Here is an 18,360-nt window from a genome sequence, read left to right on the forward strand (position 1 = left end):
TCTATCGCGTCTGCAATGGAGCTGCAGCTTGAAAATCGTCAATAACACACATCAGTGTGATGTGAGATCCAGTCTGCACGTGGATGCCGTCTATAGAGCGTCTCTCCGCAGGCAGATATTCACTGTTTGAATGCAGGAACAAGTGAACAGATGGTGTTTTCTAGTGGTGGAAGCTGGAGACGAGAGGAAGCTGAAGGTTAAGAGAACAGCGAGCTTAGCTCCCTGTCAAGACTGCCAGCGGCCAAGGGTTTCGCTCTCAGCCACGCCAAGGCTGCCGTCTCACTCAGGCCTCACGGTCATCCATTTAACAGCTCGTGTCGAGCGTTTGGCCGCTTCAAGTGAACACAAATACACCTGAACTCGCCGTCTGCTGGATGTTTGGAGAGAAGCAGTCACGTTTTAGTGACTGCCCTGACAGTCTGACTCGACCTGTTCGGTGCGAGGCTGAAAATAAAAGACGACGGAGGGTTTCAGAAGCTCGCGCCCCACAACAGCTCTCACAGCGAAATGTGAGACGCAAACTGAAAAATACAAACTCCCATCCGTCAGTCTGATATTCAGCCAAGAAAAATACTGTCTGGCAACGTGGAGATCGTTCCTCCTGCTGCAACTGCGGTTCCAACGAGCTTCACGTTATTATTCTCGAGTTCTGAAATCAGATCACATCAGCTGACTGGAATCACAGAAAATTTAATTTATCACTTAAGAAGGACGAAAGATTCCATGCAGAGATTTTAAGAAGGTTTCACTTTTGGTGAACTTAGAAATAAGAAAACTGTACATTTGCTGACAGAATTCTACTATATTAGTGCTATTAAAAAATACTATGATAACAATATAATACTAATTTGATAACAATAATAATAACAGTAACTGTGTAATACTGTGTACTGTGATATTTTCTGAGATGATTATCGTACCATAAAATTACTCAAGTCTGGAGTCAATACGACCGACATGCTCCCAAGAGCACCGAAACGTTCTGCACAGACTCTGGCTCCAAATGACATCACCAAGATGGCAGGCCTCTTGTCCTGTGTATGTTGGCTTTAACTTTGTACAGTGGGAGGAAGTGGAGACACGACAGCCGTCTCTATTTGTGTCGGTGCTTTGAATATGCTTCTGGACTTCTGTCTCATGCAGCTAACGTTGCTGGTCTGAAGATGCTGTGTTAATCCGGACGTTGCGTGATGGTTTTATTGTGATATTCGGAATACGTTCAATACAAAGACATCCCGTCCTCATTATGAGCTTGTGAAGAACTTGTGGGCTCAGGTGATGTTTATGCTGAAGTGTGAAAAGAAGAATTATTTTCCTCTTCAGTGTAATCAGTCACGTTACTGACCTCCTGACCCGTGTCCAGCACGCAGAGCTTGGAGCACTGCTTCTTGGCGTCCATCAGCACGTTGAACATGGTGCAGACCGACAGCGGCACCCGGAAGTCCGTCGACTTACTTGCTTTCTGCATTTTGGTATCAAATGCAGATTTTGTTCTGAAGGATGAAACACAAAAAAAGGTTTTCATGACAAAATGATGCATTTTTTCCTTTTTATTAAACTGTGACACATTTTTGCAAAAGTTTTTGATGTTTTCCAAAACTATTAATTGGACAATCCAAAAACATAATCCCTCCAGCTACAGCTATCACCAACACAAAGGCATAAAATGTGCCATTTAATAAAAGTCCTCAGAAATATTTAACGAACTTCAAAAGGAAGGTTAGTTTTGAGCGCTTTGTGAAGTTTTCTTCACATACTGGCTGCTTGTGACTGGAGGTTCATATTTCTGTTGTGTTGTGTTCCTGCGCGAGATGTGAAGCTTCACCTCTTTACGCAGGCCTCCATCATGTCGCTGGCCATCAGCTTGAGTCTCTGCTCCAGATGTTTGGCGAACTCAGGCTCAGGCCAGTGGAGGTCCAGCACAAACATCTGCAGAGCATCCAGCTTCCAGAACAAATCCTCCGAGGTGGCCGAGCCGTTGCTGCAGGGTGGGGACGGACACGGTTATTAACTGGACACAGTGGACACACACTTTTTCACGGACGTGTTGTGTTTACTGAGAATCCAGGGACGCTCACTACTTTTCCTCTCTTTCTTACAGTGATGGCACTTTCACTCGAGGGACACTCTGAAACCCGTCGCACCAACTTCACCTCCTCCTCCTCCGGTAACGGAGACATTTTCGTTGTGGATTTGTGTTTGATGTGTTGCTGTGCGTGTGATAAATTACTTTAGATAACTTCAAACTGAATATATTTGTTTGTTTTATACGTTCTTACGTATTCAATGAAGTGGTTACTGTACATTACGCACTCCTTAGGAGGGACGACCCGGCTCATTCTTCGTTTCTCTACAACAGCTGACAGAGGACAGGAAGTGGGGATGTTCTCACAGTGTTGCACGCCGATTTCATTTCGTTTCTTTTTAGAGATGTCACAATATCACATTTTCATGACATGATTATCCAGAAGAATTCCTGCTAACATCATCAAACTCACTGCACAGAATGAATATGATCATGAACAGCGAGACATCACAGTTATCGTCAGTACTGGTACATCGGGACACCAGTGAGAGGAAATACCAAACATATCTGCTATCTCGCCTTCTCTCTGGGACAACATGACTCGTAAACACAACGTTGAGAGCAGCTGAATATTAAAGCCAGGATATTATTACTCCGCAGAAAATTGATTCCCAAAAAAGAAGGGATGAAAATAAATCTCAGAACTGAAGCAGCTGACTTGAAAGACGATCAGCAGAGAGGCAGAATATTTCCATTTTGTGTTTTATGTGTACGACAGATTTAACCAATACAATCCTGTCTTGTTTGGTACAATCAGTGGTGACGAGTAAACGGCATGATCTTCTCCCGAGGAAAATAAATACTGGTTTGAGACGTGTGCATTCAGGTTCAACAGGTTTTGGTGTGCTCACAGTCAGTGAATGCAGCACCAGGCTGAATGAGGGACAGATGGACGTCTCCCCGCCTTCTCCCCTGCACGCAGGTTACACAGCAACACATGGCAACGCTCGCCGCCACCGACATCCAAGTGTACAGCGACCGGCTAGAATGACAGCCACAGGAGGATGGAGGAGGGCGACGGGGAGGAGGAGGACGGGGGTTAAAACAAGCTCCACTCACTCCTTCACTTTTCTCACTTCGCCTTTAAAAGACTGTTACCTTAACAAGTGGCGCACAGGAATAAACGTTTGGGCTGAGTCCGTGGTGCAATTAAACACTCGGTGGCTATCCCCCTCATGTCTAATTAGCGGTGCTCTTCTCTGAGCGCGCTCCGCCCCGCTCCCCGGGGAACGGGACGATCCCACTCGCCCGTCTGTGCTCGCTAATGAAGTGCCAGCTTTTTTTTCTCTCTCTTTTTTCATTGGCTTGAGGAGGGCCAAGTGAAGCGAGGTACAGGAACAGTGTGGTCTGTGTTGTGGGAAAGGCTGGGGGGAGTCGGACTGAGGAGCCTTTTAAAGAAACAGTCTCAACCGGCCTCGTGGTCGAGCGTTGGTGGCCCCAACGTGGCCGCTAGCCCTGCACATTCTGCTGCAGACTGACAGACACACGAACACGAAACAGGCTGAATTCACTTCAAATCTCCCACCTCTCACTGATAGTTATTCTCAATATTGATTCATCATTTATTTGGGGTTTTAACAATTCATCGTTTAGTCGAGTAAATGTCCAAAATTACTGAAAATTGACTATTATGTCTAGCAAAGTGTCTTCAAATGTCTTGTTCTGTCCGAACAGTCCAACACCCAAAGTTTACAAAGATGTAACACAGAGAAAAGCAGCAGATTCTCATGTCTAAGAAGGTGGGGCCAGAAAATGAGATTTTCACTTGACTAAAAAAACTGCGTAGAGTCAGCTTTCAGAAGTCAAGGCTCCTCTTTTCTTTTCTCCAGCAAAGGTCAGAACAACTGATGGCCACTGCTTTCAAGAAAAACCCGTCAAAGATTCATGTAATTTTACAGTATATGACGATATATCAAAGCTCAGCTTCCTCTGCTACCCATAGAAAATAAGAACTATATAATATAATGTATGAATAAAAAATAAACTTTTGAAAGGCCGAGTGTAGAGGATGAGGAAGCCTCTGCTGTCTGCTGGTAAGGCAGCGGATACTCGTGTATCTGTTGTCAGTGGGCAGCAGGGTGAACAGGATGCAGCTCAGCTGAGTGTTTTGTCTTTTAGCATCTCTTTGTTTTAAAATCCAGACGTCTACACTATCATTATGTAATGTCAGCGTGTTATGAATATTTTCCTCACCATCTTTAAGTCGCCACAGCTTTGCGGACTGACTTCCTGTGAGCTCGACTCAGCCTGACGTCGCCGGGTCTTAACCAGATGTGTTAACAGGCTTTAACCAGATTTAATGTGTTCTTTGTTTCTCCTGCTTTTTAAATCATTTTATATAACTTTTCCCCTATCAATAGGTACTGGCCTTCAGAGTGGGCCGGTGCGATAAGACAAGCTGAGATGAATCTTTACATATATTTATATATATATTTTGTGTGGGATTTGAATCTATTTTAAATGACTTTAAGAATTAAGAAGAGAACTTTAAGAATGTTTTGTTTTTTATGTTTTACAGTTTACTTATCTGTCCTGTGTAATATGTACTTATAAGGTGTAGTGAGAGCCTCGTGATCTAACATCTGAATTCATGGATAGTATTTGGATTCATAATCAGCTGTTTGCCAGGTAAAAAAAGCACCTCATAAACAATAGATCTTAAAAACAATACTAACTTAAAGTATGGAAAAATGTATCAGATGTGCCGCGAAAGAGTTAAAACTGAACTTCTTTATTTTGTTTTGCATACTTGATTATGTTCTGATAAAGACGACATTTTGTAGGAAAACATGAGCAGGCTGGTTTGGTTCCATCACTCAACTTACAAGATGTCAGGTAAATTTATTCCTTGCAAGCTGCAATGGAAAATTTAGGCATTGTGTTATCATTAGAATGATATGCTTCTTACTGTGACATGCACACTGCACAGCACAAAGACACACAATAAAATCTTCACCAATGAGTCCCTGAGGAGCAATCGCATGCAGGCGGCGCCCCGCTGACAAAAGAGCCACGGTGTCGCTGAGGCAATTTGAAACCACAAAGCGCCCTCTCATGCTGAGCCTGGCACATTCACACGACTGTAATGCTGCATGCGCTTCGATTTCAAGGAATAGGACTCAACGACACGACAAAGTTTTTGTGGATTTGAGTAAAATGTTTCTACAACAGAAAACTTAACAGGCAAAAAAAGTTTCATTTTAGTGATGTGGACTCTTGGACAAACATGCAGACAGGCACATCGAAACAGAGCTGCGACGCCACTCTGAGCTTTCAGGACAGATGGAGGACAGTCCGGGGTAGAGGTCTTCATCCACACCTGAGTCCCGAGAACCCAAAGACCTGACATGAACTGACCCAAGTCTTTGGTCCACTTCTGATCTGATTCAGGTCTGACTACAAGGTGCAGGGCTTGAAAAGTTTAAAATAAGCAACAACAGCTTCGTGGGTAGTCAGCCAATGAAAACGTAGTGAATTACCGTTAGAGATCTGGCCTGCCAGCTCACTGCTTACTGAGCCTGAGTTAGCCAGCAAGTTCTCTATAGTCCTTCAGTCCTTTTCAACCAAGTCAGCGGCTCCAGAAATGGCAGTATGTAAGAAGCCCACAATACAACCGACTGACTGTATTCAGGGTTGTATTGGTTTGATATGGACAAGCAAAAGTCTTCAGTAATGAGTTTGTGTTAAAAATGCCCAATGGGGATTCCCAAGTGGGGGAAGAGGCAACCCCACCCACCTGGGAGACAGGAAGTCAATACTACCTGACTAACTTCATTTTTCATCTGTTACGAGTTGGTTTTCTAGTGTGTAATGAACGTAACAGTCAGAGAAATGTAATTTAGAACAGACCAAATGGCTTAAGTAGGCTTTCTAGTGGGAGAAAATGACAAACAAAGGTCTTGGTACTGGCTTGGTACTGGTCTTGGTCCAGTCTTTGGGTCTGTTTGGGTTCAAATTCGTCTACCCTCCCGTTATACATACGTGTTCTCACACAGCGGTCCCATCCAGGCCGGTGCCGAGAAGCTGGGCATCTGTGGCAGCGTGAGGGGGAGGCTGGGGACCTTGGGAAGAGGAACGCTCGCTAGATTGTTAGTTAACGACCTGCTGGGTCAGTGGCGGCGTTGATCGATGGCGGAAAAGGAAAATGTTAAAAAAGAGAAAAAGTATGACATTAATGGCGGGCGCTTTTCACCACCAAACACAAACAGAACAATAGTGACAGACAATAGCAGCCACTCGTTCTGCCTGAAGTAACTGATCAATAGCAAACAGCAATAAAACACAGAAAAGTCTCAGCTTACGTCTATTCACTCTTTTCCTTCAGTTTAGGTGCTTTTTGTTAAAGAGTGCCGCTCTAAGCACATTGTTCCCGACTGCAGCGTGTCCTTGCTGTGTACATTCAGCTCTGCCTCCTTTTGTCCCTCGACTGCCTTGTTTAGTTGCCACGTCTTTTATTGTTTCTGCTACATTCATGCGGCAGTCAGTGTCGCCCGCCGACAAACCATCACCGCTGACGGTAAACAGGAGGTAAAAAGACAATGAGACACGACTGACCGAGTTCACGTACAGTGCGGGACGAGGATTACAAAGATTAGCCACAGCATTAAACCCGCCGACAGATGAAGTGAATAACACTGATCATCTCCTTACAATGCAGTGTTGTGCTGGGAATCCCTGAGTGCAGCCATTCATCCAGATGTTTCTTTGAGATGAGGCAACTGCCCAAACGCCGCGGCAGACCAAGCAGTACATTCCTTCATGGCAACAGCATTCCCTGATGACAGCATCCCCCCTCAACCCGAAGACGATGTACCCTGCCATACTGCAAAATCACGACCGAGGAACACCCCAAGAAGTTCAAGGTGGACCTCAAGCTCCTCACATTTCAATCAGACCGAGAATCTGCCCGATGGGACAAGCTGGATCTATGAAGGCCACACTTTGCAGCCCACAGTGCCCCAATCACTGACCAGCGGTTTTATTACAATTATTCTAAACACTTTTAACTTCAACGTCTCCTGACCTGCACATCGCTAAATCAATGCTTTATGTTATCTGGACCCGTTAAAGTCTAGAAATAACAAGCTGAGGCCACGTGGTACAGTGCAGTAGGGTCAAAAACTCAAAACGCTGATCACTCATGCTGGCGGGACAGAGACGAGAGGACTCTTACTTGACAGACTGCCAGGTCTCCTGCTCAAAGCCGCGGTGGATGGACTGGGCGATGGACGACTCCATTAGGTCGATGTAGCGCACCACCAGGGGGACAAACAGGTCCTGCAGGTGTTTGTGGAACATCCCATTGCACAGGTGAGCTGTGGAAGGTGGGGACAAAAGAAGACCAGCTGAGACTGCATCACACAACCCTGTCCCCAAATGAAGTGTTTCAGATTTAATCTAGTACAGCACAGATTACACCGAGTTACATTTACTGGACAGATACGAGACAGATCTCAAACCCCGTGTAACTTTGGTGGATTTGTGAGAGCTCTCTTTGATGTAACTGATCGACCCCCAATGACGCAGGAGGCAAGGAAGACGAAGAGGGAGAGTGACAGAAACCAGGGTGAAACAAGAGTGAATGGATGGGCGTTCACTTGATGGAGAGAGCTGCAGTGTTGTGTCCAAGTCTGTACAAACAAACAAATGGCTGCTAGCATTAGCAATCTGTTTGCCTTTACAACAGCAGTGCCGACAATAACACCATTCGGAAACACTGGGGGGGGAGTCGTTTTCCTAAGCTAAGCTAACTGGTTTCATATTTAATGTACAGATATGTGATTGGTGTCAGTCTATCAGGCGAGAGAGTGAATACCTCAATAAGTGTGACATTTTTCGCAGTTTGGTGTGAAAGAGCTGCACTGGACTGCGCTGGAGTCCTGACCTGAACATCATGTTTCACATCATGTGTGGTGTACTGGCCTCCGTTTGGAAGGCGAACCCAAATTTTGCTCATAAAACTCTGCTTCTGATAAGAAATTATAAGCTGAAAAATTCTCGACCGAACCTGAACGTGGCAAGTCTCACAAAGGTAGAGTTTGTATGGCAGAAGGGCTTCTTGCAGGATTAAATGTGACTGTGCAGGTTTGCCAACCCAACCCCTCCTTGTAGGTTTGAGAAAGCCTGTTCCACAGACAGATGAATCCTGAGGGACGGTAACAGTCCACGGGAGGAGAGACAAAGACGGAGAGAGCTGGGTGAGAAGCGAGCAGGCTGGTCTCTCAGGACGTCATTAGTTTTAATTCCTCTCGCTCTGCTCCGTCATGATTAACACTAGCCTTTTTGCCCTCCGGAGAGTCAACCAGCCTCCCTCGCAACCGCTCGCCTTCGCACGGTGACAATCAAGTGAGCATTTAAATATTCTAAAGAACAACTGAGAGATAATACACTTGTTGAAGAAAATCCTCAAAGAGTCGATGAGATAGCGAGTCATGTCACCCGAGATCAGCCGAATGGCAGTCACTGCGGCGGCTTTGTTGATCTTTCTCAACAATTTAAATATTAAAAAAAGCTCCGCAAACAATCAGAAAAGTCAAGGATTGTTCATATTTTGTCATTGTGAGCTTCAAAGAAAGCAATTTGCACAGTGACTTCATTGTACTTTAAACCTCGCTCCCCTCGTATCTGATTGGGATCAAATTCAAACGAATTCTTCTCACTTCAGACACAATCATGAAAGGAAAGGCCTCACTTGCACAAACAGTCAAAGCTATGATTTCGCTTGTTCTGTGCTTAGACTTTGTCTATTGCCTCATTACGCTCCAATTTGAGTTGACTCGTGTTGTGACACTTGGAATAATTACGGCATTAACAGAGGATAGTAATTAGAAAAAATATAAAAGATATGAGCCACAAAAAAGAGAGAGAGAGAGAGATTTGTGGGTTTTTTCACATAATGAAATGAGTTTTTTGTTCCCAACGGTGCCCTTGGGCTGTCTGTCTATCTGCCTGCCTGTCTGTTACTGTATTGGAGGGACTTTGGCATCAGCCATGTTAAATAACGCCTCACATCTCGCCAAATTCCCGCTGGCTCCGAGACAAAGCCGAGGGAGGGCTTGGATTGAGGAAACAATGAGACGAGATTCTTCTCCGGCAGTCAAACAAAATCCCAACAGTGAGATGCAGTTTATCAGCGAAGCAAACGCTACGATAGCCTGAAATACAGCAGTGCAACGTTTAGGTTTTAATTTAAAGCTTCCACAGTTGTCGTTTAGTGTTTTATTCCCACTGCTGGGACCTTGAGATGCAGGAAAGCACACAGCAAGAAATGTTTCCCTATTCCTGAAATCACATCATTTGTTGCTGCGTGTCCAGAAACACAAACAAAATAGATGAAAAATGATTCTGAAGGATCTTGTATAAGCTGTGAGCAATGAAATCCCATCTGCTGCTTAGGCAGTGTTTTATTTAGGATTTAAAATAAGTTTGTAAAATTTTACACTCCTTGACCTCATCTATTACTGTAAAGCACCTCGGATAAACTCTGGTGTTTGAGGTGTTATGTTAATAAAGCTTAGGCGATTGCGACTTGGAAAGTGCAGTGAGCTAAGCTACCAGTTACTGTGCATTAAATGATGCTCCCATGCAGTGAAATGAAGCTAAGTTAAGCTACAGACAGACAGCAAAAGTAGTCAAAGATATTTTTACACTGAAGCAACTTTGTTCCAAGTCACCTCAGCAATCAATAAACTGTCAGTCAAACAGATGGGCAGGCGAAAAAAGGTCAAATTCAGCTGCGTGTTACTTCTGTCGGCGACACGGCGGTGGCAGATTTATTAGCGGTTTGATTTCAGTCCACAGCTGAAAGCTCTGCTGCGTTTGAGGCTCAGAAACGTGTGGGAAAACGCAGTAATGACCCAACGCTTTGTGATTGACTGATCCTGACTGATGTAAGTGCTGCTCTACGGGCTGTCAAGACAACAACAGGACTGATCACACAATAAATCACCTCATGTTCAAATTACAAAAGACAAGAGTTCAAAAGATGTCATTTATTTGACAAAATTGTTATTATTAAATTATAATCACAACAACAACAACAATTATTATTAAGGACACGGGGTGACCATCTTCACGACACCTTCAGACAAACAACTCAGAACTGACTCTCAGCTGTTTTCTTTTGTTTCTTTTCTCAGCTCAGAGTACGTCAGCAGACACGGCGGTCGCGTTCTCGACGCGTGTTTTTACTGACGGTTTGTTTCTCAGCAGCCTGTGCAGAGTCTGAATACACTGGAGTCAACATGTTTACAAATGACTTCCTGTCTTGTTTAACACGGAGGACATCCGTCCGTCCGTCCGTCCATCTCAGTTGTGTAGCCATTACTTTAGAAAGTGGCGAGTTCAGCTGTCCAGTCATTCTGGAGGCTGCGGGTTGAGGTGCTGCTGATCCGTATCGCGTTTCCCTCATCGACATAATCGATCTGATCGGGGTTCAGCTTCCTGTTTGGCCGCCACCTGAATCAGAGCTGAGCAAAGACGTCCTCTGCAGCTACCTGCTGACATGTGCTCGGGTCGTGTCTCTCGTCCGGCCTCGACACTTTCCTCCTCCGCTCGTGTTAATTACCTCGCCGCACGAGCGTGCCAGGTGCCGTTAACCTCGCCTCTTAACAAGCCTTGTTTTCTCTGGCGTCATCGGTGTTAATTAGAGCTCTTAGTGGTGAGACCACGTGTCCCAGTGGGCGCGTCCCCCCCCCCCAAAAAAAGCTGCCGTTTTAGAAGCATGAAGATGAAGGTCAGGCCGTGAGTGAAGAGCAGAGCATGAAAAGAAACCAAGAGGTATCAGTGAGGAGTGACGGCTGAACGGTGCCGGCGAGGTGGCTGATGGTTCACAAAGGTAACTCTTTGTTCTATTCTCTCCCAACCTTAATTTAAAGCTGCAGCTGCAAAGGTGTACATTTGAAAGACTACAGGATGAACAAGCTACTTGTTTTCTTGGTGGGAGTGTGGGGGTGAAGGTAACGGAGACGACTTGTGGATTTTAGTTTCAATCATTCACTTCCTGTTTGGAGCAGATTTCCCACCAGAGAATTTAATTTGGAGAAAATCTGAAGCAGCTCTGCATATGTGTGTGTGCGTGTGTGTGTGTGTGTGTGTGTGTGTGTGTGTGTGTGTGTGTGTGTGTGTGCGTGTGTGTGTGCGTGTGTGTGTGCGTGTGTGTGTGTGTGTGTGTGCGTGTGTGTGTGTGTGTGTGTGGAGGATGAGCTGACTGCTGCACACACTTTTTGGTTCAGAGCCCACAGAAACTGGCAGAGTAAAGCTGTGATTACAGACAGCAGGAAATTATACACTGAACTGTTTGTCTGCGGCTCAAATCACAGCAAACCGTTCATGTTGCGTTTCCACCCAGTAAATAAAACGAGCGGGAGTTAATTCTGAGCTGTTCGCATTGATGAGAACGACCGTGTCGAGACATGTCATCCCAGGCTGAAGAAGAGAAAGATTTTACGTTCTGTAGGAGAGCAGATCGATGACGACGCGTCCAACGATTTCCAGGATCAGCCTGCTCTGAGTTTTAAACGTCACGCTGAGCGAATGGCTTCAGAGCAGGCGGATTCATCCACAGCTCTTCACGACTCGTAACGGTCACGTAGCAGATGACGTGAACAGATTTATTTCTCCTCTGTGGCAGTAAACACAACACATGGGCACATTAAATTCAGCTCAAAGCTGACAAATTCTATCCCACAGAAAAGAAAACGTGAAACTCACGGTCGGATCGCAGGAAGTTGTTGTGGAGCTGGAAAAGTGGGAAGCTGTCCCACGAGTCCACGGGCTGGACCTGCAGGGCGGCGTCCATGTCGGCCTGGTACAGAGACAGAAACGTCTCGGCGTGCTCAGCCATCAGCTCGGGCCACCATGAGAAAGCCTGAAGCACAGAGCGATGGGACAAAACCACATCAGAAGACAAAGGTCTCAGGAAGCTGTTTTAGTTTTGGCACACACACACACACACACACACACACACACACACACACACACACACACACACACACACACACACACACTACATGAACGGACGACAAGTCGGAAAGCTTAAACTCAGGAGCCTGCTGTTGGTTTACACGATGCCGTGTGGCTGATTTGGGCAACACATCAGTAGAAGAAGAGGTTTGATTGGGCCGTTTTGGCTCGAGGACAAGGAGACACGACGCATACGGTCCCTTACAGGGGTCTACTGGTCCAGTCTCAAAACCCTGTCGTGTCAGGGCCAACACGGTGAGACCCGTTCCAGCTCATCGACCTGATCGTATGGTATTGATCCTCGTTGTGGTGATTCAAACACAAAATCGATCTTAAAAACCAAAGAGACGTTTTTCTCTGCAGGCTTTTCTCCCCTCACTGTTCTCGTTTCCCATCCTCAGACTGTGTTACCATTCAGCGATGAAACCCTTTTAATGTCAACTAAACACCAGAAAGCCGAGTCGGTGACAGATATATGAAAAGAAGACCAGAGCGCTTTAATTTTCGCTGCATTTGTTCCATGTTTACCTGATTGATCCTATTTGACTTGTATATCATGTTTCTTGTCTGCATTGTGCTTGTTATTTATTGCTGCAGTGACACGCTGACACTGCGAGCTAAAGAAAAATAATTATACATCAAACAGCACTTCATGAGGGCAGAAAGGCTTTTTATACTCTCACGACTGCAGGCTGTGTGTCTTTCATCACCAATTCACATTCCCGTGTCACAGCCAAACCCTGAACAGGAAATAAAGCCAACCATTCAAACCCTCACTTTCTGTGATGTTTATCTGACCGTCATGTTCCTTCATGTGCTCTAAGATGCAAAACTAAACTGCATATCTGAGGTTGAATCGTTTAGTGATCACACTGAAGCTGCTGCAGTTAAAGCACTAAAGTAAATGAGTTTGCCTTGATTTCTGTCTGAACAAAGCAGGCTCAACTACAAGGTCTGCCAACCAGCCTTTTCTGGAGCTTTCACCACTTTATCTTCATGTCGTGTTCCTCAAATTAAATCATTTTGTCAAAGGAAGAACTTTCAAACTCAGACTGATGGGTTCACATCACGTCTGATGCTGTATATTCTGCATGTTGTAGGACAAGAGCTGAATGATGTGAAAATAAACCGATTCCCAGGAAAAATACACTCTGTGGACAAAAGTATTGGGACAGCTGCCCTTCACACCAACAGGGACTTTAATGACGTCTCATTGTAAACTCACAGACAGCTTTGCAGCTCTAACAGCTTCCACTCTTCTGTGAAGGCTTTCCACAACATGTTGGAGTGTTTCTGTGGGAATTTGTGCCCATTCATGCAGCAGAGCATTTGTGAGGTCACACACTGATGTTGGACCAAAAGGCCTGGCTCACAATCTCCGTTCCAGTTCATCCCAAAGGTGTTGGATGGGGTTGAGGTCAGGGCTCTGTGTGGGCCAGTCAAGTTCTTCCACACCAAACTCATCCAACCATGTCTTTATGGAGCTTTGCTTTGTGCACTGGGGCACAGTCATGCTGGAATAGAAAAGGGCCTTCAACAAACTGTTGCCACAAAGTTGGAAGCATAGCATTGTCCAAGATGTCTTGGTATGCTGTGCTTCAGCATACAGCTTCAGCATTAAGTTATGCCCCAATACTTTTGTCTATACAGTGTATATGTTTTTTTAAGGTTTTTCAGTGGGAGAGGAGACATTATAACAATAGAGTGGCCACAAAACATATTCATTAACACAATGAAGGTAACACAAAGACACTCGGCAGTGACGGGCTCTGAATGGGTGCAGCAAACCAGCAGCAAGACAAAAAAAAGTCATTCACACAGCGAACTTACCTCCCTTCCCTTCCAAAGGGGATGCAGAAAGAGAAAGAAGCAGAGTCAAAAGAGTGTGATTTTATTTTGAAAGTCTTCAGGTGTCAATTGCACTGCGTGAGTGACACTTAAACACATCACTGCTCTTTATCGTAGTGACATTAAACACATCAAATGCTGCGTGTAGAAGATTTTTGTTGGTTGTCCTTCCAGTCTGTCAGATTGCTTGTTGGTGTGTTTTCACCTTCACCTGCTGAAGGATGAGCTCAGTTTCACACCTGGGCGTACCTGTGGGATTTTGTGGTCCAGTACGTAACCATCAGGGCTGAGTACGGATGCCTTTAACAACCCATCACCAAGTTGTATTAAATCTTCTCCCCTCGAACGAAATCTGCATTCACTCCCACGGTTTCAACCGATGAGGGTTTTCTTTGATTTGATGTGACGTGTGATTGGCCCACAACTGACAGCAGCTGCGACCCGTTCGGTCTGCGGTGCGGCGAATACCAGCGCAGCGTATCCGACGTATGGCGACACTGCACACCTGTGAGGACTTTTGTCAGGACAATCTGGGAGGACGTGAGACCTGTTGGCATCAGTATCACTTTGAGGGTACTGGTGTTGACTGTCTGATTTTAAACGATCTCGCACAGGGAGGCGGGAGGCTGGTGAGGCGGGTGAGGGAGGCTCAGCGAATGGAAGTGAAGGAATAAGACATTAGTAATTACATCAGTTACCAAAAGGACAACAGGACAAACTGAACGTGTGCGATCTGGTGAAAGAGACACCTGAGCACAGACCTTCGTTATGTGTTGACGTGTTGTCCAACAGGCGTTTCGGGCTCGCCTGGCTCACTTTAGTGTCGGTGGGATCAAATAACGAAATGGTGAGCCCACAGGCAGCCAGGACTGGAGCCGAACTGAGCAACAGACTCTGAAAACTGAAAGCGAGTGATGTGAAACTTGCAGGACAATCGGAGACGACTTGTGTCCAGCAGCAAAAAAACTTTGGAAATGAAAAATATTTTCAAGTCAAAGTAATTCGGCCGAATCAGACACAAGTTTTGATTCCAGGCAGAGTGTTGAAGATGTCTGGAGCGCTCGTGTTGGCTCTTCGCCCCGACTTCACCGCAAGAAAGCACAGAAAATAAACAACAACAAAAACAGAGACGGAGTGAGAGCGTTGTTGACGCCGACAGTAACCGAGTAAACAATTACATGATTCATCTCTAAACTTAAAAGCTGTGACAGCTTGTAGCGCCGCTCCGACAAAAAGCCTCTAATTTGTAATTAGCGTCACGGAGCGGAGATTCAGCGGTCGCCATGGCAGCGGCAGAGCGCAGCCCGTTATTAATAGCTCAGAAGCAGATGCCTGAGCGCCTCGCTGCCACTTAGGGCCCATCAAACTGCCACGTCTCAACACCTATGATTGATCAGTTTTACACCGTGGCGTTCGAGTGCGGTGGGCATATGGACCGTGGGCGTTGTTTTCTGGGTGGCTTCGCCGCAGATGTTAATGCAGCGCCATGTCATCTGGCACTTTAACGTGAGCGCCGCCGGCGAAGGCAGAGGAGGGAAATGGACAGTGCTGCAGAAAGTGATCAAGAATGTTAGTGAAATGATCAAGTGACTCGCTGGCATCTTTGTCACTCAGAGGAAGGAAGAAAAACAGAATGTCAAAGTTAAACTGCTGAACGCAAACAAGACGCGAAGCAGCTCTGAGATGCTGTCACACAAAAGCTGTTCTGCAGACTCGGGACAGGTGGGACCCCCTTCACGAGCAGTTTGAAACGTCCCTGAGGGGCCTCCTGTGGAGCTCAGTGCCTCTGGACGGCAGAATGAAAAGTTCTCTGCTTTTTAAAAAGGAAATTCATTTTTAATGTGACTTTTAATTTGTAAGGTCACAGCTTCAACTTTAAAGTTGGTTTGTGTTTGTGGTGTTTCGGTGTTGCTACGTGAAGAACTTCAGGCTGCGGATTTTGCATGAAGGTTGCTGTGCAAATAAAGTTGAGTTGAATTTGATGATGATGATGCTTATGTCTAAACTTTTCATTCAGTCTAACTACAGGGTGTTTCCACAACAGCTCTGATCAAAGTGATCTTAGATGCAGCAGTTAAAATCACTTTCTGCTAATTGTTTAATCTGTCATCTTTCTGTAATTAGAAAGTTAATGTTGTGCTTTCATTTTAGCTAAAGTAAACAGGAGTTTTTGTCTGGCGGATCAGGATCAGTTGATGCCTAAATGTTGATTCATTAATTTAGTGGATCAATTAAATGAATCAGTTACTCTTTTGAGAACCGACGAATCAACATTTAAATGGAACTTGAATGGGTGAACTGAAGGAAGTCTGAAAACCGGATTAACAGCCTGCAGAACCCGTCTGGACTGAGGACGGACCAGCGCTCGCTATTTCTGACATTTCACACACTCAGGGACTCGTTAATCAATCGGAACCAAAGTAATCACCCACAACCTGCGTCTCTACAGGTTTATTAGCAGCGACTGCTGTCACATCGGGGTTTCAGGCTGAAATAAAAACGATGGTCACTCTGGACCAGTCGTCAGGGTTTGGCCACCTTTAGGAAACGCTTACATACTCAAATCTTTAGTAGCTCATTTTCTTTGCAAGGAGCCTCATTCAGTGTTCAGGTCTCTAATAAGAATCGACTCAGAAAGAGGAGGAGCAGACAGAAGGTGAATGAACTACCTCGGCGTGATGCTCGTCATTCTGCTGCAGGACTTCGATGCAGAGTTCGCCCAGTCGCATCATGTCCTCCAGCCTTTTCTCCGGAGCTGCCTGGGCGTCCGCTGAAGGGCCGACGCAGCAGGAAACATCGAGACAGAAACAAAACCACGGAGTTAAAACACTTGAAGTAGACTACATTTCCCACAAACCTCCGCTGACGGTTTGATGACCCTTTTAACCTCACTGTTTGTCATGAACACTGCAGCCACTAAGGGGCGCTACATGCGCCGTTAAGACTGCAATCCCAGAGACATTTATTTTCATTTCTTTTATTGTTAATGATTTGCGAACTGCAACAAAATAAAGTTTGAGCTTTAACCTCATACCAAACGTCGCTTATATAAAATATATCGGTGAGATAAAATGTTAGCGCATGTTTAATTAGCTTTATGAGAATAAATTCAGAATACGATTCCTCGATAAATAAAGCAGCCGTCATGGATGGATGGATTACTGAACTGATCCGGAGCCAACCAAATCAAGTCTATTACTCATTTGTTGATTTGCGTGTCAGCGTGGAACTGCTGAGACCGGAAGCTTCCGCTCACACACTCATCACTTCCTTGGTGCAATTTATGGAGGAAAAAACAACCAAACAAACAAAACCCCCCAAAAAACAACTACATCTTGTTCTGGTGAATCGAAGCCAGAGTCTGTGCTGAAGTGATCTGGAGGTGGAGCCACGATACTGACTTCCCACCCACACACCTGTATGGTATGAGCCAATCAGGAGCAGAGCTCAGCAGTCAATCACGACATTTCAGCCCCTTTTTATACAGAGGAGTTAATGAGCTGTGCATCAGCCGGCCTCCAGGGGGCGTCCAGATGTTTCGGCTTCACTTCTGGGAAGCTCTCGTGTCGTCCACATTCTCATACAGTCAATGGGCGTGACCTGCTCCAGTTGACTTCATACAGGATTTATACATGTGACTGTTGTACTGTCCTGTTGAACGTAGCCTGCTTGCTAACATTAATCACAAAAAGATCAAAAGAGCTCGTCTGTCTTTTCGAAAAAGCAACGTTTGTTTAATCCACAACCTTACAAAGAGATCAAGCTACCGTGGGAACCTCGTGTGTTGCAGTTTTGGCTGGTCGAGTGGTGTGGAGTCACATGCTACGAGAACTGCCCTGAGATCTGAACCGTTAAAACTCTCACCTTTGATCTGCGCGTATTCCATCAGCTGACTGTAGTTGATCCGAGCTGCTTTTTCCAGACACTTCTGTACCAGTTTCTTCATCTCCTCTGGAGGAACAGGAGTCGTGATGTCCTTCATCAAAACCTGAAAACCACACAAACCAACGAGCACCTCAGGCAGAAGCTGAGGGCTTTCAGAGCAGAGCAGGAAACAGAAAAGGTTTCCCTCCTAACTGGCTGGAAATTCTCAGAGCGACATGACGGCTTCTACTTCAGCGATACTTTATGAGTACTACTCTTGAGTACGTACTCCAATACAAGTCATCTGAAGTCAGCTGTAGTCTATATAAAATAATGTGATCAGCTTATAAAATATGAGTCCGGTGTCTTATTTTGGAAAAAATACGACTGGCAGTTAATGACGTGAGACAAATGATTTTTTGATCTGAATTGTGAATCACAAACGTGACATTTGTCAGTTTAAAACATAACATATAACCATATAACAGACTCAGTTATCGGAGCAGTTGGAGCTGTGACTCAGAAGAGAAGAGTCCATAGACGACTCAGTTATCTACTATTCACCTTTCATTAGAACCTCTGCTTGGGACTCCCCTCAG

General features: G+C 45.3%; 1 protein-coding gene across 5 annotated transcripts in view; it reads right to left on the bottom strand.

Moving 5' to 3' along the window:
- cadps2 (Ca++-dependent secretion activator 2) overlaps positions 1-18,360 on the bottom strand; it is a 129,950-nt gene that overhangs the window by 22,905 nt on the left and 88,685 nt on the right. For 4 of the 5 annotated variants that reach the window (XM_046393067.1, XM_046393065.1, XM_046393064.1 and 1 more), the window contains exons 16-22: positions 17,762-17,885; positions 16,567-16,667; positions 11,798-11,954; positions 7,260-7,401; positions 6,068-6,187; positions 1,826-1,981; positions 1,346-1,493 (exon numbers count right to left, since the gene is read on the bottom strand). In XM_046393067.1, coding sequence (XP_046249023.1) covers positions 1,346-1,493; positions 1,826-1,981; positions 6,068-6,187; positions 7,260-7,401; positions 11,798-11,954; positions 16,567-16,667; positions 17,762-17,885 — 948 coding nt within the window. The remainder of the gene's footprint in view (positions 1-1,345; positions 1,494-1,825; positions 1,982-6,067; positions 6,188-7,259; positions 7,402-11,797; positions 11,955-16,566; positions 16,668-17,761; positions 17,886-18,360) is intronic. The other variant, XM_046393066.1, reaches the window with a different exon arrangement.

The sequence above is a fragment of the Scatophagus argus genome, chromosome 7 (genome assembly GCF_020382885.2).
Source record: "Scatophagus argus isolate fScaArg1 chromosome 7, fScaArg1.pri, whole genome shotgun sequence".
NCBI lineage: Eukaryota > Metazoa > Chordata > Actinopteri > Scatophagidae > Scatophagus > Scatophagus argus.